Genomic DNA, 13,316 nt, shown 5'->3' with positions numbered 1-13,316 from the left:
GCCTACATTATATTCATCCCTCAAAAAAAAAGCACTCTGTATGCTTAAGATCTGCAACCTATCAATTTACTCAATAGCCTGTACAACATAATCACAAAGGTACTGTGTATGCATCTTGCTAAGTTTTCTTTTCTATTTATTGATGAATCGCAATCAATTTTTGTCAAAAGAAGATTGATAATTGAGAATTTCTAAGCACTCATGAAATAATAGCCTACTATAAAAGACCTAGTTAGAAAGGAACCTTGTGTAAGTTAGACTTTGAAACTCTTTTGACTAGATAAATTGGAACTTGTTATTTGCTATACTATAGACGAGAAGCTTTCCTTCAAAATGGATTAATTAGATACATCATCTACTTTCTTCTACTTCTATAGCCCTTTTGGTAAATGAAAATCTTAGAAGATGGATCTAAGTGCCAGCAAGGATTAATGCAAGGAGACCAACTTTCACCTGCTCTTTACATCTTGGCACCAAATGTGCTCTCCAAATTACTCAAACAGGCTAGATCACTGAGGTTAATTGAAAGAATTGGTTATAGCAAGATATGTTCTGATATCAAAAATCTTCTTTTTGCACATGATATATTATTATTCTATGCTAGTAAAATTGACTGTACTGAAACAGCTAAAGTTATCTTGCTTAGATTTGAAGATACTCCTAATTGAAAATTAATTTTTACAATTGCTTGAACATCAATGAAACAAAAGGATATAGATTCTTCTGTTTGATAATTTATAAAAAGGCCTCATGACTTCTGTTTAGTTACTTGGGTCTTCCTTTTTGTGATAAAAAAGTTTCGAAATAGTACTGGATATCTTTGTTAAAGAAAATAAATATAAGATTGACTATACTGAAGGATAGATATTTATCTTGGAGAGGTAGAATTACCCTTATTCATTCAGTTATGACTGCATTACCTTCTTATTCTATATCAATGTTTAAACTTCCAAAATGGGTGGCCAATAGAATTGATCAGATGCACTAAGCTTTTCTACGGAAAGAAAGGAAGACTATCGGTGAATTGCCTTTGCACTGGATAATCAATAATCAACGCATTTTAGTCTCCGCACTAGATATGAACCCCATGACCTCCTATCTCTTGATCTTTTTCCTGCGATCTCCTGCATAAGATTAACCCCTCTCTCTCTCTCTCTCTCACATACGCAAATACACATGGGTGGGGAGGTTTCCTCTGCCTTTCTACAGGTCCTGTTTGAGAATTTGGCCGCTCTGCTACTGGAGGAGCTAACATTGGTCTTGGGAGCTGAGGACGAACTGAGAAATCTCAGGGACAGTCTCTCCATGATTCAAGCTGTACTTCATGATGCAGAGGAGAGGCAGTGCACCGAGAACGCGGTGAGGCTGTGGCTCAACGAGCTCAGGGTCGTCGCCTACGATGCAAATGACGTATCGGATGGGTTTGCTACCGAAGCTCAACGCCGGCATCTGATCCCATATGCACAGGTACGCATCTCCTTGTCCTTCCTCAATCCTAGACGTGGCTTGTTCTTCGTATGGTGGTTTTCTCTCAAAACCAAGTATCGAGAGAGTATTACAGCTTGAGTAATACACTATTGCTTGAGTCATCTTCTATTCTGGTTGCTTCGAAGAGTGCTGCTGTTGCTCCTTATGGCTTCTTGGGGCTTATATTATTTTTGGCTGGCTGATGGCTTTTCTTGAATGCGGGTTGCAACAAGTCGGCCACTCACCTAGTCCTTTTGAGCTCTGTTCTCTCGTTCGGATTCCTTGGGGCGATAATGATGACTAAAGCAACTTGGTGATCACTGATAAGATCTTGCCGTTTGCATTCCACTAATGGAACAGATACTTTCTCAGAGCACCCCCACCCCCCCCCCCCCCTTCCTCTTCTTTGCTATCTATTCTTTTGACTCTCCTTTTTTCCCCTTCCATTGTATATTCTTGTCTGACTGGGATTAGCTTTGGATCCTTTTTTTTGGTATGTTTTTGTATAGTTCATTTTCTTTAGTAAAATTTGGTAAGTAATGTGGAGAACTCCCATTACTTTCCTTTTAACTCAAAAAAAAAAAAAGGGTGGGGGAGGGGGGGCGGGGGTGGGATTTATGATTAATGGCTGTATGGTGGAGCATCTGGTCAAAGGGGGAGGCAGGTGTTTTCAAATTTCGAGTTGACAGAGGTGGATGTTGAGCAGTATTTGACGTTATGGGCCTTACTAGCTTCAAGGAGATCGGATCAACACTTTACATTCTCTTCAAGATCTTTGCTTTCTATTCTAGTCTTGATTTGTATTTGTACGTAAAATTTGCTCTTCTTCATTTCATACAATTATGAAATGAAACTGATAGGCCTCTACGTCTTTCTGATGGGGATTTTGATGCAGTTACACTCACTTTGAGAGCATATTTGAATACCATTTGATTGCATGTCAAAGAGACAAAGAAGCGGCCTCCAGCAAACAAAATTCTTAACATTTTTTTTCAATGATTGTCCTAAGTACAGCATTTCAACAAGCAATAATTTTACCCAGAAAAAAAAAAAGAAAAAAGAAAAACAAGCAATAACAAGACAGACAGCAGGAAGTACTACCGCTTCCCATAATGCGATGCTTCCCCAAAATGTTCAACCACCTGGTGGAAAATCTGCTGATTCCCTCATGAGTAGACTCTGAAATTTCCCTTGGCTTTTTTTTTTTTTGTGGGACAACGTATATCATGTCGGATTTCAGGCTTTCTCTACGCCTCAAAGCCTACTATTCTTGTGAATAGAAAGCCGGGAAATTGGATACAATACAAAAGGCGGCTCAGGCAAGGAGACCCCATATCCCCCTTCTATTCACTATGGTGTCTAATATCATCAACAGCTTATTCAAGTTAGCCAGACAAAAAGGGATTCCAAAGTAAGGGCGCCACTGGTTAACTGTGTTTAACTTGATTCAACCTCTTGTAGGCCTACTTGAATTGCCTGTTCAATCTGGATTTTTAACTTCTTGAATAAATCGATCAGATTTGAGTTCACCGATTTTTGGCCTATCCTGTATTTGACATGATCTATATAGGGTCTGACCTGACCTGATTGCCACCCAATTCTTAAAGGTCTAGGACTTGGTCTTTCTCTATATGGTGTTCTAGTTTTGCAATTGGCTAACCATACTATAATCTTCTGCTGTCCATATCTCACTCAAATTACCTTCTTAAGCTGCTCCATTTCAAGTTCAACTCAACTTTAGTTTCAAATCAAACTAAATGTGAGCCTAATTTTTTGGTTCGAAAATGCTAAATCAAGCTAGCAATCAATTCAGGCTTGAACTAAGCTCAAGCTTGAATTAGATCTTGACTCAAGCTTGATTTCAAACTTCCAGGTCTGAATTAAGCAATTCATAAACTAAATAAACATTTCAAGCTTGAAAGAATCACAATATTGTGGAACTATTGGATCTTACCCAATGAACCTGTTTAAACTTATATATAGCATATATTTTCAAGGCTAATTAGTTCAGCATAATCATGCCAAGTTTATTTTGGCTCAGTTGAAATTAATTTTGAACCAAGATTGCTAGTTCAAGCTGGGCCTAGCTTTAATTCAAGCTTGAGCTGAGCTTGATTTGTTTAAATTATTTATCATCTCCGTATATTACTTATCAGTTTTTCTCTTGCCTAATTAGCTGATAGCTGAATTGGATAAGATGTGGCATTCTTTCCTTCAGAAAGGTTGCTTTCTTTGCTCTCCTTTATTCGCTTTGGCAACTTGGGACATAGTCTGCAAGTTCGAAAAGGAAGGTGGTCATGGAGTCCTTAACTTGACAGACCTCAACTTCACATCCCCAACCCAACAGCTAAGGTCAGGTACTTGACAAACCGCTAAATATCTCACAGGACTCTGTCCCATGAGATGCAGAAGATCTGGACATGTAATTTTACGATCCAATAAAATATTCCATACGGTTCAACCTTCAAAATGTCCTCTAGCGTGGTTTAGTTCACAGCTAAACAAAAGACCTCAAGGCTTGTTGTGGCCTAACGATAAAATTGATCTCTTCATCATCAAGATCAGAATTCTCTATTCTTTTTTTTTTTTTTGGTAGAAACAGAATTCTCTATTCTTTGCCCCATAGGCCATGGTCGAGAAAGCCTCCTGATATCATTTCAATAGATTTCAAGAGTACTCTTCTACGAAGCACAGGTTATCCAGTCAGTACTTCATTCTATAGCCTTAATTACTTGATTCTCATTAGCCATCTATTCCCTTCTTGAGGCCTTGTAAGAATCTAAGATGGCCTGAAAAAATGGCCGCACTGCTTGCGCAAACACATGGCTAATCTCTTTCATCAGAGTATCACCGAAGGACACTTAGTATCCTTCTTTGTCATAAAAATTTTATGATGTTGGCACATCGTAAAATTTTTCTACCACCAATAAAACAAGCTTTTTGATGATGGCTTTGTTCAGTAGTTTAATTAGTGTCTACTGCCAATATGAACAAAAAGTGAGAAAGGAGGTATGTCTCCCTAGGCCACAAATAATATCTTAAGGACTCTATTGCTATTAACAGCTGTTTTTGACCTATTTAATAAACAGAAGAGGTTCGAAGTTATAAATTTTTTATCTGATCCACGTCCGATCAGATCCAATTGCGAACCCAAATGAAAACTCTATTGGATTGTGATAACTTAATAAGAAAAGGAAAAGAAATTTCGCCAGTTCTTGGATTCGCGCATATTCGAAGCGGTCTAGATTGCTCCATCCTATCATACTCTGACACACATCCCCTGTTCTCGAAGGTGGAAAACTGATGGCAGAGCCTCGGGGACCGAATGCAACCGGGTCGACGAATGGGATTCCAGGGACGCAGAATGCAATTTCACGACAAAAAGTGGAAAACCAAGTGTTCTACGATTGGGTTGGTCAAAATTGCCCGGGACTAACGTTTGATGGGTCCACCGCGACCTACAAACGTAGTTGCTAGGAAGAACAAATACTTCCACTTGCAGGCGGCTGCAAGCAAATTGGATGCTAAAGTCAATGACCGGCTTAATGTTTGTCCAAGAGCACCTTTCAAAATCTACACGGCTTAAAGACTCCATGGGTTCGTATCTTTCGCTAGAAAGAAGGATTCACCTTCCTTCGCACGAATCCACCCATAGATTGTGCAATCATCGCTTTGAGATGTGTGCAATCTGACGAAGGAGAGGATTCAGAGTGACTTAAGGTCTGTATAGGGTGCGATTCTTCTTGCACGCAGAAGATACATCCAGACCCTCGATGGTAAATATTTCGGCCAGTCTGGCCAATAGGTTTCACGAGGCATTGGCGGATGCAAGTGATTAACCGTAGCATCAATCATAATTGTAGGATCAATTGATTTTTAAAAAAAATATTATATATATATATATATATAAGTAAAAAAAATTAAAATCGATCTTATTAATTTTTAACTCTATTTTTTATATAAAATTTTAAAAAAAAATTACATTAAAAAAATAATTATGATATAATTTTTTTTAATGACTCATATGTCCCATCTCTTCTTCCTCTTCCTCTTCTTCTCTTACATAATTTTGACTTCTCTTTCTTTCTTCTTTTTTTTTTTATTAATTATTTTTTCATCAACATTTTAATACTTCAACCCAATTTTATCCATCCATCTTTTATATTCAAAAATATGAATTTTTTGCTATACACAGTATGCACTATCCATCGCATAATGGATGGCCGCACGAGATTTCTATGAGATGCATGATGTGCATGGCTGTGTGCAGCTATCTACGGAGCAAGGGATGGTGTGCATAATATTTTTTATAATATTTTATTATAAAAAATATTTAAAATATTTATTATATATATATATATTTTATCTTTCTGTCACTTCTCTATCTCCTTTATCGTATTGATCCGTAAAATAAAATTTTTGGATCCGCTGCTGTCATCAGGTCAGCCTCTTGACTGACTTGTCATTTCCATTTTAATGGACACGAAGCTCTCAGAACAAAATATCTCTCTACCTCTTCTACTTCCTCATCGTCTCTTCTTGCGGACACAAAGGGCTCTGAGACATAAAATCTCTCTCTCTCTCTCTCTCTCGCAAGCGATAATGCAAATACGAGATGACGTCCTGTCGGCCTTTCTACAGGTCTTGTTTCAGAACTTGTTCTCTCTTCTATCAGAGGAGGGGAGGTTGGTCTACGGAGCTGAGGAAGAACTTAGAAATCTCAAGGACGTTCTCCCCAGGATTCAAGCTGTCCTTAGGGATGCAGAGGAGAGGCCTCCCACAGGCGAAGCAGAGAAATTGTGGCTGAACGAGCTCAGGGGCCTCGCCTATAAGGCAAATGATGTGTTGGATGAGTTTGCCACCGAAGTTCAACGCCGGAGTGTGATCCCATATGCACAGGTACGCAACTCCTTGTCCTTCGTCAATCCTAAGCGTGGCTTCTTCTGGCTCAGAATGTCCCATAAAATTAAACCCATAGCCAAGCAACTGGATGTCATCGCAAACAGTCGGAATCTGAGAGTGGGGGATGGAATGACGCATCGAGAAGAGCGTGGCGACGTCCGTCCTGAGAGCAGCTCACTACTTGATCCTTCGTTACCTCTTGGCAGGGAGAGCGATAAGCAAAGGATAGTACAACTGTTGGTATCATCGGATATGGAGAACGGGGGAAACATTTCTGTTGTTTCCATACATGGAATGTGTGGAATTGGAAAGACCACCGTCGCGCAGCAAGTCTACAACGATGAGACCATAAAGGGGAATTTTGAGATCATGATGTGGATTCATGTGTCATATAATTTCAATGTAAATAGACTCACAAAAGCCATGATAGAATCCATAGATAGTTGTCCATATCCTCTCGACAATCTCGACAATCTTCAGAGATACCTCAAGGAGAAGCTGGCTGGAAAGAGATACTTGCTCGTCTTAGATGATGTATGGAATGAGGAACCCGAAGAATGGGAGAGGCTTGGAGTCCCCTTGCTATATGGAGCCAAAGGAAGCAAGATATTGGTCACTACTAGGAGTGAGGTAGTTGCGGATATCATGAGCACCTCACCTCCATACTATCTGCAGGGTTTATCAGATGACGACTGCTGGTCTTTGTTTTGCCGATATGCATTTGCGCGAGATCAACAGACATTTTCTGATCTAGATGATATCGGAAGAGAAATTGTGAACAAGTGCAAGGGCTTGCCTCTTGCAGCGATTGCTTTGGGCCATAGGCTGTGCCGGGTAGCTGACAGAAGCAGGTGGGAAGCAAATTTACAGGGTGAGGACTGGGAATTCTCAGGTGAGAGCAGTGACATTTCTCGTGCGGTTTGGTCGAGCTATCAGCAGTTGTCCAGATACCTTAAGCCTTGTTTCGCATATTGTTCCTTGATTCCAAAAGGTTATGAGTTTGAGAAAGAGTTTGTAGTTCAGCTGTGGATGGCACAACATTTCATTCAGCCGCGAGGAGAAGAGCTCATTGAAGACATTGCTGGATCCTACTTTGATACCCTTGTGCAAAGATCATTTTTCCAATTCTCGCATTTTGACTATAGGAGTGGCCAACGTAGATACACAATGCACAATCTTATTCACAACTTTGCCCAGAGTGTGTCCGCAGAGGAATGCTGTATACTGCAGCTTGGTCAACGGCCCAAAGAACCTGCAAAGATTCGGCATTTATCATTGCGTGATGATTCGACGCAATCAAATTTGTCTAACCAAAAGGACAGTATGTTTGAGGACATTTACAAATGCAGGGGCTTGTACACACTCCTACTTGCTGGTGGGTTCAGAACGCACGAGATGAGGATACCCAACAAACTTGCAAAGCGCTTGAAAAGACTGCGCACTTTGGATCTAAGCAATTCAGACCTGACTATGTTGCCTGAATCGATTGGCACTTTGAAGCATCTTCGTTGCCTCCAGCTTCAAAACACAAAAATTACAAGGCTGCCCGAATCAGTGGGTTGCCTGTACAACCTTCAAACATTGGGTCTTAGAAACTGTGACATTGTCAAGCTGCCTTGCAACATGAAGAATCTTCGAAAATTGCGGCACCTTGATCTACGTCTTGATGATGATTCAGTGTTGGGAACACAGGGAGCCAAGTCTAGAGTGCATAATTTAAGGTCAATGCCACCAGAAATTGGGCTATTAACCGATCTCCAGACATTGTCAAGATTTGTCATGGGTACGATGTATAAATCTGGGATAAGTGAGCTGAAAGACTTGAACCATCTCCATGGAGAACTTCTAATTTCAAACCTTCACCTAGTTCTAGATGCAGCAGAAGCAAAGGAGGCGAATTTAGCTGGAAAGCGATATATTCACAGGTTAGAGCTACGATGGAGCTATTCACGTGGTGCGCGTGATGTGAAAGTTCTAGATAGTCTCCAACCTCACACCAACCTCAGAGAGCTAATGATAGTAGGCTATGGAGGTGCTTCATTTCCAGATTGGATATGTCATTCTTCCTTCTCCAATCTAGTAATCTTGTCACTCTCCGACTGTGGTAAATGTGATAAACTCCCACCACTTGGACAGTTGCCTGTTCTGAAGGAACTGTACGTAAAAAGAATGGATTCAGTGAAGAGAGTGGATTGCTCATTTTGTGGTCATGATAGAAGAAAGTTCCCATCATTGCAAAAGCTACACTTCGAGAGCATGCATTGCCTGCAGGTTTGGTGTGGAGCTAATGATTGCCTCCTTTCTTCGCTTCGAGAGCTTGTTTTCAAGAATTGCGCTGATCTTCGACAACTCACTCATAATCTTCCTTCCCTGACAAAGTTGGAGATCGAGGGATCCCCAAAATTAGTTGGCTTGCGAAGCTTCCCATCTCTCCAATTTTTAGAGGTGAAGGCCAGTGGTGAATGGGTTTTCGACTCGTGGTCCAGTGTTGCTCCTCTTTCTTCCCTGACCCTCAGCGGGTTGCCAACAATAAGCTTGCCTTCAGAACTGTTAGGATTTGACGCCTCGAGATTCAGCCCACATTGAGCCCACAGTGAAGTTCGCGGCGAAAAACGGAGTCCAACGAGACCAAGATCACTTGAATCGGAGCTCGGATGGAGAAGATACGAGCTTTCGAAGATAGCACGAAAACCGAGGCGGCGGAGGATCGCCGGCGACCGGCGGCGGGCGGCAGCGGCGCGGCCGGCAGGCGGCGGCGCGCGGGACGCGCGTCCCAGGCCCGCTGGCCCGCGTGGGACGCGGGACCCAGGCCCGGGCGGGACGCGGGACCCAGGCCCGCGCGGGACGCGCGTCCCAGGCCCAGGCCCGCGCGGGACGCGCGACCCAGGCCCAGGCCCGTGCGGGACGCGCGACCCAGCAGCCTGCTGGCCCATCCCCGGTCCACCGTGGACCGGGTGGTCCACGGCGCGGCCTGTGGACCGCGTGGACGTTTCCCACTCGATTCTCGCGGTCCACGGCCCTATTCCGTGGACCGGAGCGCGATCTAAGGGTCCAGAGAGCTCCCGGTGTTGATCGGACGGCTTGGGACGTGATTTGGCTTGATTAAGGATTCCTAATCCTTCTCTAATCAAATTTAAACCAGGTTTAAGCCTTTAAAAAGGCCTGAGACGAACAGAGAAGAGAGAGAGGGGCGAGGGCGCTGTGAGAGAAGGAGCAGGAGGCTCCTGGACAGCGGTCGCCAGGCTCTTCAGGGGTTCAGGGGGTCTCCAAGAGAGAGAGAGCTTTTGTGAGGGGAACTTCATGTGAGAGAGAATTGGGTGTACAAGGGTTGAGGGTGAGGTCTCCTCTTGTAAAATTTTCTTTTCATAGTGAAGTTTGCATGCCCCGTGGAGGCGAGCCCTTTTGTGGCTGATCCACGTATTTTGATTGTTTTTCCTTTTGTTTTGTTTCTTCTTTCTTCCTGCTGCATCGCGTGGTACTGGAAAGATCTTGGGAGGTGGTGTCCTGGCCAGACATCCACCCAACAAGTGGTATCAGAGCCAGGCGGTACAAGGACGCAGATTGCAGTGGTGGTGAGCAAGACTGAAGATGGAGAAAACAGGAACAATCAAGATGGAGATCAACAAGTTCGATGGTAAGAGCAATTTCTCCTTGTGGCAGGCAAGGGTGGAAGGACGTGCTCATCCAACAGGGGTTGATCGATGCTCTCTTGTGCGATGAGAAATCCGACCACCATGGAGGTGCGGGATTGGAAACGGCTACAGATGCAGGCGGTGAGTACCATCCGCATGTACCTGGCGGATGAGGTGGTGATCCATGTGCTGAGCGAGACTTCCCCGACGGTGCTGTGGTCGAAGCTCGAGGAATTGTACATGGCGAAGTCTCTCACCAACACTCTTTTCCTCTGGAGGCAGTTTTACCCAACTGCGGATGACTGAGGGACAGAGCGTGCAGGAGCATCTGAGCCACTTCCAGAAGATCCTCACCGACCTTCTCAGCGTTGGCGAGAACGTTGAGGAGAAGACCAGGGCGCTGGTTTTGCTGGCATCGCTTTCCCCTTCGTACGAGTCCTTGGTGACTGCTCTTCTAGTGGGGAAGAGCACTATCAAGATGGACGAGGTCACCGCGGCGTTACTCCAGAACGAGGTTCTCAGGAGGGAGAACCCAGCTTCGAGCTCAGGTGGCGATAGCTCAGCTTTGATGACTTCTGGAGGAGCAGGAGGCGGCAGACGGAGCGACAGGAGATCGCATCGAGGGCGGTCTAAGTCCAGGAGGGACTTGAGCAAAACCAGGTGTTACCGGTGTGAGGAGTTGGGGCATCTAGCCAGAGATTGCCCTCAACTGAAAAATCGGACGGTGGCTGCTGTAGCGACGGCCGGCAGCGATTCAAATGGAGATGTCCTGGAGATATCTGACGAGGTATCTACTTCTTCCCAGCAGTGGATATTAGATTCTGCATGCCCCTATCATGTGTGTTGCAGAGAGGAGCAGTTTGACTCCCTGGAGAACAGTGAGAGCACTGTATATCTGCCGAATGGATCGAGCTGTGCGATCAGAGGCATTGGGACGGTCAGCTGGAGGACACATGACGGTGCAGTGAGGGAGATTGGGGGAGGTCCGATACATACCCGATTTCAGGCGGAATCTTATCTCACTTAGCAGACTGGATTCGAGAGGCTACAGGACGGTAGCTGGTGGAGGAATCCTGAGGGTGCTACGCGGCGATAGGATTGTGCTGGAGGGGAAGAAGGGGAGCAGAGGACATTATTACCTGGCAGGGAACCCAGTGCGAGGTGGAGCATCGGGAGCCAGGTGGAGCCCAGAGCAAGGTGGAGCTCCAGGAGGCGGATCGGGCACGAGACAGGAGACTCGGGAGGACGAGAGGCGACGTCGCAAGGTAAGATTCCTATTGCTGCAGGATGATGCCCCGAGCAGGTCTCAGGTCAGGAGGAGCACAGCATACGACGGAGATGGGATCGAGCAGCCTGGCTCGACTCCCATGTTTGCCCATCCATGATCAGCAGGCGATTGCCCCAGGGCATGGGGGCGAGGAGATCCAGAAGCTCTCGGAGTTTGGAGGAGCCCGAATATCGAGTCGAGGTGGAGATTGTTAGGATTTGACGCCTCGAGATTCAGCCCACATTGAGCCCACAGTGAGGTTCGCGGCAAAAAAACGGAGTCCAACGAGACCAAGATCACCTGAATCGGAGCTCGGATGGAGAAGATACGAGCTTTCGAAGATAGCACGAAAACCGAGGCGGCGGAGGACCGCCGGCGACCGGCGGCGGGGCGGCAGCGGCGCGGCCGCAGGCGGCGGCGCGCGGGACGCGCGTCCCAGGCCCGCTGGCCCGCGTGGGACGCGGGACCCAGGCCCGGGCGGGACGCGGGACCCAGGCCCGCGCGGGACGCGCGTCCCAGGCCCAGGCCCGCGCGGGACGCGCGACCCAGGCCCAGGCCCGTGCGGGACGCGCGACCCAGCAGCCTGCTGGCCCATCCCCGGTCCACCGTGGACCGGGTGGTCCACGGCGCGGCCTGTGGACCGCGTGGACGTTTCCCACTCGATTCTCGCGGTCCACGGCCCTATTCCGTGGACCGGAGCGCGATCTAAGGTCCAGAGAGCTCCCGGTGTTGATCGGACGGCTTGGGACGTGATTTGGCTTGATTAAGGATTCCTAATCCTTCTCTAATCAAATTTAAACCAGGTTTAAGCCTTTAAAAAGGCCTGAGACGAACAGAGAAGCATGGGGTTCGGTTTCTCGCCGCTGTACGAACCGTGGAGAGAGAAGAGAGGGGCGAGGGCGCTGTGAGAGAAGGAGCAGGAGGCTCCTGGACAGCGGTCGTCAGGCTCTTCAGGGTTCAGGGGGTCTCCAAGAGAGAGAGAGCTTTTGTGAGGGGAACTTCATGTGAGAGAGAATTGGGTGTACAAGGGTTGAGGGTGAGGTCTCCTCTTGTAAAATTTTCTTTTCATAGTGAAGTTTGCATGCCCCGTGGAGGCGAGCCCTTTTGTGGCTGATCCACGTATTTTGATTGTTTTTCCTTTTGTTTTGTTTCTTCTTTCTTCCTGCTGCATCGCGTGGTACTGGAAAGATCTTGGGAGGTGGTGTCCTGGCCAGACATCCACCCAACAAGAACTCCAACTTGGGCATGCTTCTATACGCTGCTTGGAAATCAGTCACTGTGACCAATTGGTATCATTGCCTGACAATTGGCTCCCCCCTGGCCTTACCTATTTTGCGATCAAGCATTGTCCTCAACTCAGTGCTCTACCTAGGGGACTGCAGGACCTAAGGAAGCTGGAAGACTTGGAAATCCAGAACTGTAGGCAGATAGAGTACCTACCAGATGGGCTCAAGAACCTGACATCGCTCACGCGTTTTGAGATTTCAGATTGTCCTCAGCTTTTATGCTTGCCAAATGATGGTCTGCCAACTAAACTTCGGTTCTTGAGCATCGACAATTGTCCAGAGCTCAGGTGACGGTGCAAAGAGGAGGTAGGTGAAGACTGGCCCAAGATTGAGCACATCTTCTCGGTATGGATTGATAAACAACCGGTGGTTTCCTCTGTTCAGCCTCAACGCGAAAGTCGGAGCACGCCCCTTTTTATGAAGGTACGAATTCATGTTAGTTGCTCTACTAACCCACTTCTTATGCTTTGGTATATGCCTCGTTGCCGCTTTGAAAATGATTGTGTTTCTCTGAGCTATACTGCATGTGGTCTTCAAATGTTAAGCGTAAGATTCTAAATTTAGATGAACAATTACACAAAAAATTCTGTCTCATATGTTTTATAGTAAGAGTTAAGTTTGAAAATTTGGATGTCTCCGTTGATTCCCCCCTGAGAAATCTACATATCATCCTTTGATATGCAATTCATTTCTAAAAGATTCATTCAATATATATAGTTTTTAATGAGTTCCAAATTGATAAGGGGGTGAATCGCATTTTCA

General features: G+C 45.4%; 2 protein-coding genes across 2 annotated transcripts in view; one reads left to right on the top strand and one right to left on the bottom strand.

Moving 5' to 3' along the window:
- The window catches only part of LOC105035089 (BEACH domain-containing protein C2), a 158,950-nt gene that overhangs the window by 36,289 nt on the left and 109,345 nt on the right, over positions 1-13,316 (bottom strand). The gene's annotated exons all lie outside the window — the stretch shown is intronic.
- LOC109505122 (putative disease resistance protein RGA3) lies at positions 5,974-13,197 on the top strand. Its single transcript, XM_073256459.1, is given in 2 exon segments — positions 5,974-8,912; positions 12,497-13,197. Coding segments are annotated over 2 exon segments (3,459 nt in total). The 5' UTR covers positions 5,974-6,069; the 3' UTR covers positions 13,113-13,197.

The sequence above is a fragment of the Elaeis guineensis genome, chromosome 4, assembly GCF_000442705.2.
Source record: "Elaeis guineensis isolate ETL-2024a chromosome 4, EG11, whole genome shotgun sequence".
Lineage (NCBI taxonomy): Eukaryota > Viridiplantae > Streptophyta > Magnoliopsida > Arecales > Arecaceae > Elaeis > Elaeis guineensis.
Note: the sequence above shows the minus strand (reverse complement) of the source record. Positions and strands in the feature narration are given on the sequence as shown.